The sequence below is a fragment of the Eimeria necatrix genome, genomic scaffold (genome assembly GCF_000499385.1).
Source record: "Eimeria necatrix Houghton genomic scaffold, Enh_scaff1317, whole genome shotgun sequence".
NCBI lineage: Eukaryota > Apicomplexa > Conoidasida > Eucoccidiorida > Eimeriidae > Eimeria > Eimeria necatrix.
This window is the reverse complement of record NW_013652069.1, coordinates 1-5000: the sequence shown is the minus strand read 5'-3', so window position 1 is coordinate 5000 and position 5000 is coordinate 1. Positions and strand designations below refer to the sequence as shown.

At 39.0% G+C, this 5000-nt stretch overlaps 3 protein-coding genes across 3 annotated transcripts; 1 reads left to right on the top strand and 2 right to left on the bottom strand.

Moving 5' to 3' along the window:
* Positions 1-1178: 1178 nt before the first annotated feature.
* Positions 1179-1415, bottom strand: ENH_00010610 (hypothetical protein; the record flags this gene model as incomplete). Its single annotated transcript, XM_013578825.1, has 1 exon — positions 1179-1415. The coding sequence occupies one exon, from the start codon at positions 1413-1415 to the stop codon at positions 1179-1181; it is 237 nt and encodes a 78-aa protein (XP_013434279.1).
* A 146-nt stretch (positions 1416-1561) lies between these two features.
* On the top strand, positions 1562-3971 carry ENH_00010600 (Dihydrofolate/folylpolyglutamate synthase , related; the record flags this gene model as incomplete). The annotated part of the gene is made up of 3 exons (XM_013578824.1): positions 1562-1643; positions 2766-2889; positions 3374-3971. 3 exons carry the CDS (start codon positions 1562-1564, stop codon positions 3969-3971), a joined length of 804 nt encoding a protein of 267 aa, XP_013434278.1.
* Positions 3972-4634: 663 nt separating this feature from the next.
* ENH_00010590 (hypothetical protein) lies at positions 4635-4805 on the bottom strand (the record flags this gene model as incomplete). The annotated part of the gene is made up of 1 exon (XM_013578823.1): positions 4635-4805. A coding segment is annotated over one exon (171 nt), but the record flags the coding sequence as incomplete, so codon positions are not given.
* Between the last annotated feature and the right edge of the window lie 195 nt (positions 4806-5000).

Below are 5000 nucleotides of genomic sequence, written 5' to 3'. Positions count from 1 at the left end.
AGCGGCGCGGACTGGGCGGTGGTGGAAGTGGGGCTGGGCGGCCGTTTGGACGCGACGGCGATTTGCGCCCCCAAGTGCGCTGTGGTGGTCTCTTTGGGTCCGTTTTTGCTGCTTTTTTTTGCAGTTTGCTGCTGCTGTTTGGGGACAGCCAACTGTCTCCTTTGCTGCTGCTTGTCTCCTTTTTTTTCTCCTCTTTTCGCGCTTTTTTTCCACTTTTTTTCGCTTTTTTTCGATGTTTTTCGACTTTTTGGCTCTTTTTTGGCTCTTTTTTGTCTCCTTTTTGGCTCCTTTTTGTCTCCTTTTTGGTTCCTTTTTGTCTCTTTTTTGTCTGCGTTTTGTCTCCTTTTTGTCCCCTTTTTGCCGCCCTTTTGTTCCCTCTTTGTTGCCCTTTTTGGCTCTTTTTTGGCTACTTTTTGGCTACTTTTTGTCTCTTTTTTGGCTCTTTTTTGGCTCTTTTTTGTCTCCCTTTTGTTCCCTCTTTGTTACTCTTTTTGTCTCTTTTTTGTCTCTCTTTTGTCTCCTTTTTGTCTCCCTTTTGTTCCCTCTTTGTCTCCTCCTTATCTCGTTTTTTTTTCCGTTTTTTTCGCTTTTTTTGTCCCTTTTTTGTCTCTTGCTGTCTCCTGTGGGGCGCCTTGCGTGTCTCCTTTTTGTCTCCTTTTTGTTTCTTTTTTGGCCTTTTTTGTCTTTTTTTTGTTTCTTTTTTGGCCTTTTTTTCCTCCTTTCTGTCTCCTTTTTGTCTCCTTTTTATCTCTTTTTTGTCCCCTTTTTATCTCTTTTTTGTCTCCTTTTTGTCCTTTTTTTGTCTCCTTTTTGTCTCTTTTTCGTCTCCTTTTTGTCTCCTTTTTTGTTCGTTTTTTTCTCTCTTTTTTGTCTCCTTTTTATCTTCTTTTTTGTCTCCTTTTTATCTCCTTTTTGTCTCTTTTTTGTCTCCTTTTTGTATTCTTTTTATCTCCTTTTCGTCTCTTTTTTGTCTCCTTTTTTGTATTCTTTTTGTCTCCTTTTTGTATTCTTTTCGTCCCTTTTTTTGTCTCCTTTTGTCTCCTTTTTTTGCACCTTTGGCCCCGTTTTGCTGCTGCTGCTGCTGCTGCTGCTGCTGCTGCTGCTGCTGCAGTTGCTGCAGTTGCTGCTGCTGACACTTCTTTGATTTCCTCTCTTTTGTCTCTTTGTTGCTGCTGCTTCTATTCCTGCCTTTTGCTGCTGCTGCTGCTGCTTCTGTTCCTGCCTTTTGCTGCTGCTGCTGCTGCTGCTGCTGCTGCTGCTGCTGCTGCTTCTATTGCTGCCTTTTGCTGCTGCTGCTGCTGCCTCTTTCCTGCTGCTGCTGCCTTGCTGCTCTCTTGCTGCTGCTGCTGCTGCTCTCTCTTGCTGCTGCTGCTGCTCTCTTGCTGCTGCTGCTGCTGCTGGTCTGACCACTCCATTTCTCCCTAATTGCTCAATTTATCCTCCTTAATTAATTAATTAATTAATTAATTAATTAATTTATTTATTTATTTATTTATTTATTTATTTATTTATTTATTTATTTATTTATTTATTTATTTATTTATTTGAAGGCTACGACCACATGCAGATCTTGGGAAACACTTTGGAGGAAATCGCCGAAGAGAAATCCCACATCATCAAAAAGGGCGCCGCTGTTGTCTTGGGTACTTTTTTATTTTTTATTTTATTTTAATTATTTATTTATTAATTATTTATTTATTTATTTATTTATTTATTTATTTATTTATTATTTATTATTTATTTATTTATTCGTTTTATTTGTTTATTTGTTTTATTTATTTATTTATTTGTTTATTTTGTGTATTTGTTTATTTGTTTGTTTTTCTGTTTATCTGCTTGCTTGCTTGTTCATCTTGTTTGTTTGTTTATTTTGTCCTCTTTATTATTTCTTTAATTAATTAATTAATTAATTAATTAATTAATTAATTAATTAATTAATTAATTAATTAATTAATTTTTATTTATTTGTTTGTTTGTTTGTTTGTTTGTTTGTTTGCTTATGCGTTTGTTTATTTGTTGCTTCATTTGTTTGTTTTTGTTTGTTATTTTTTTGTTTGTTTCAATTCATTTAATTAACTAATTAATCAGTTAATAAATAAATAAATAAATAAATAAATAAATATATAAATAATTAAATAAATAAATAATGGAAATTGCTTTTTCATAAGTATTCTGTCTCTGTCTCCGTTTTGTCTCTTCATTTTTTCGTTTATTGATTTTCTTTTTTTCTTTTCTCTTTTGACTTCATTTTAATCGCTTTTTGATTTATCTTTTTGCCTTTATTTTGTCTCCGTTTGTCTCCTTTTTTATTTCTTTTTTATTTCTTTTTTATTTCTTTTTTTTATTTCTTTTTTTATTTTTACTTTTATTTTTTGTCTCCTTTTTTGTCCCTCTTCTAGGCCCTCCTGCAGCATCTTTTCTGTCTTTTCTTTTCATTTTTTCTTTTTTCTTTTTTCCTTTTATTCTCTTATTCTTTTTTCTTTTTTCTTTTTTCTTTTTTTCTTTTTTTCTTTTTTTCTTTCTTTATTCTCCTGTCTCTTTTTTATTGTATTTAAGTGTCTCCTTCTGTCTCTTTTTCCCTCTTTTTTTTCTTTTTTTGTTTTCTTTTTGTCCCTTTTTGGGGCCTTTTGAAGTCATATTTCGCTCAATTTTTGTGCTATTTGTCTGCTTTTTCGTCCATCTTCCTCCTTGCAACCTTGCGCATCTTTCTGTCTCCTTTTCGGCGGTTCAAACTGTCTCCTTTTGTCTCCTTTTGTCCCTTTTAGGCCCTTCCGCAGCAGCTTTTCCGGTCTTTTGGCAGCGCGCTGCGGCGCTGCAGTGCGAAGTTTGGGAGGCCAAAGGAGACCCTCGAGGAGACACTTTTCAGGCCGAAAACGCCAACATCGCGCAGTCCGTTTTCCGCGTTTTCGCCGATTTGCGTCGAATTTAACTCCAATTTAAACGCAATTTTCGCAAAATGGATCTCCAATTCATCTTTAGTTCAATTCGTTGCTTCAATTGCTTCAAAACGCAATTAAAATCAGCCCAAAATCTCCAAAATTGACCGAAAAACAAAAAAAACAAAAGTGCAGCGAATGGCGAGAAGTTGCAGTTTTAAAAATAATAAAATTAAATAAAATAAATAAAAATAAATAAAAATAAAAACAAATAAAAATAAATAATAAATAAATAAATAATAATAAATAACTAATTAATGATAATAATAAATTTATTATTATTTAATAATAAATAATAAATTAATTAAAATGGTATTACAGAGTGTGGCAATTGTAGTCATCACAGGGGCGCTGCCGCTGGAAGCCGCAAACCCTAAACCCTAAACCCTAAACCCTAAACCCTAAACCCTAAACCCTAATTCGTTGTTTGCGTTCAGGGTGGTGGCGCAGCACGTCTTGAGACTCGATTTGGCCCCCAACGAATTGGCAGCAGCTCTTGCTGCTGTCCCCCCGCTGAGGGGACAGTGGCTGGACGAGCAGCAGCTGCGTGCTGCAGCACGACTCTGCAGCAGCAGCAGCAGCAGCAGCAGCAGCAGCAGCAGCAACAGCAGCAGCAGCAGCAGCAGCAGCAACGGGTACGAGCCAGCGGCGGCAAGCGCTGCTTCAGCTGCAGGCGCAGCAGACGGAGTTGCACCAGCAGCGCTCAAAACTCCTGCTGCTGCTGCTGCAGCAGCAGGAACACCAGCAGCAGCAGCAGCAGCAGCAGCAGCAGCAGCAGCAGTTCAACTGCCTGTTCCTCTGGGCGTTGTGGTAGATGTGGGCCACAACGAATCCGCCCTAGATAGACTGTTCCAGGTAGCTGCTGCTGCTGCTGCTGTTGCTGCTGCTGCTGCTGTTGCTGCTGCTGCTGCTGTTGCTGCTGCTGCTGCTGTTGCTGCTGCTGCTGCTGTTGCTGCTGCTGCTGTTGCTGCTGCTGCGGTCTCCAGCATGTCGGCTGTCGCCCAGAATAGGGTTTTTTCTGAGTGTCTCCTTTAACTTTTTAATTTTTAATTTTTAATTTTATTTTTAATTTTTTTTTAAATTTTAATTCTTTTAATTTCCTTTTTTCTCCTTTTTCTGCCCAAATATATCCCCATTTGTCCCCTCTTTTCGCTTCCAACTGTCTCCTTTTCCCTTTTATTTTATTTCATTTTTATTTTATTTTTATTTTTATTTTTATTTCATTTTTTATTTTTATTTTTTTATTTCCTTTTTGTCTCCTTTTGTCTCCTCCGCGCTGCAGCCCCCAGGGCCGCTGCAGCGCAGCTCTTCGCGTGTCTCTTTTTGTCTCTTTTTGTTCTTTTTTTTTCTTTTTTTGTCCATTTTTTGTCTCTTTTCTTCCGCTTTTTTCCTCCAAACTCTCCCCACAATTCCCTTTCCAACTGTCTCCTTTTTGTCTCCTTTTTGTCTCCTTTTTGTCTCCTTTTTGTCCTTTTTAAATTCCATTTTGTCTCCTTTTGCTGCCTCAATCCCCTTTTTCGCAAGCCCGGAACCCCGTCTGCAGCTGCAGCTCTCAGTGTCCCCTTTTGTCCCTTTTTGTCGCTTTTTTGTCTCCTTTTCTCCTTTTTTTTCTCCTGCAAACCCCCATTAGATTCTCCATTTAATTCCCCTCAAAACTGTCTCCTTTCCGCTGTTTTTGGTCCCCTTTTTGTCTCCTTTTCATCTTTTTTCTGTCCCCTTTTTCGCCCTTTTCAGGAAGTCGGCCGCCGCCACTTCGGGGCCCCCGTGCGCCTCTTCGGGTGTCTCTCCACCGAAAGAAACCCTCAAGTCCTCCAGCCCCTTTTGGGGCACTTTTGTTTTCCCCTCAACAACCGCCTCCAAGTCCAAACCCTAAACCCTAAACCCTAAACCCTAAACCCTAAACCCTAAACCCTAGGCCCTGCGGGCCCAACACGCCTGCGCCCCAAAGCCCAAACCCTAGCTCCTCCTCCAGCCCCTTTTGGGGCACTTTTGTTTTCCCCTCAACAACCGCCTCCAAGTCCAAACCCTAAACCCTAAACCCTAAACCCTAAACCCTAAACCCTA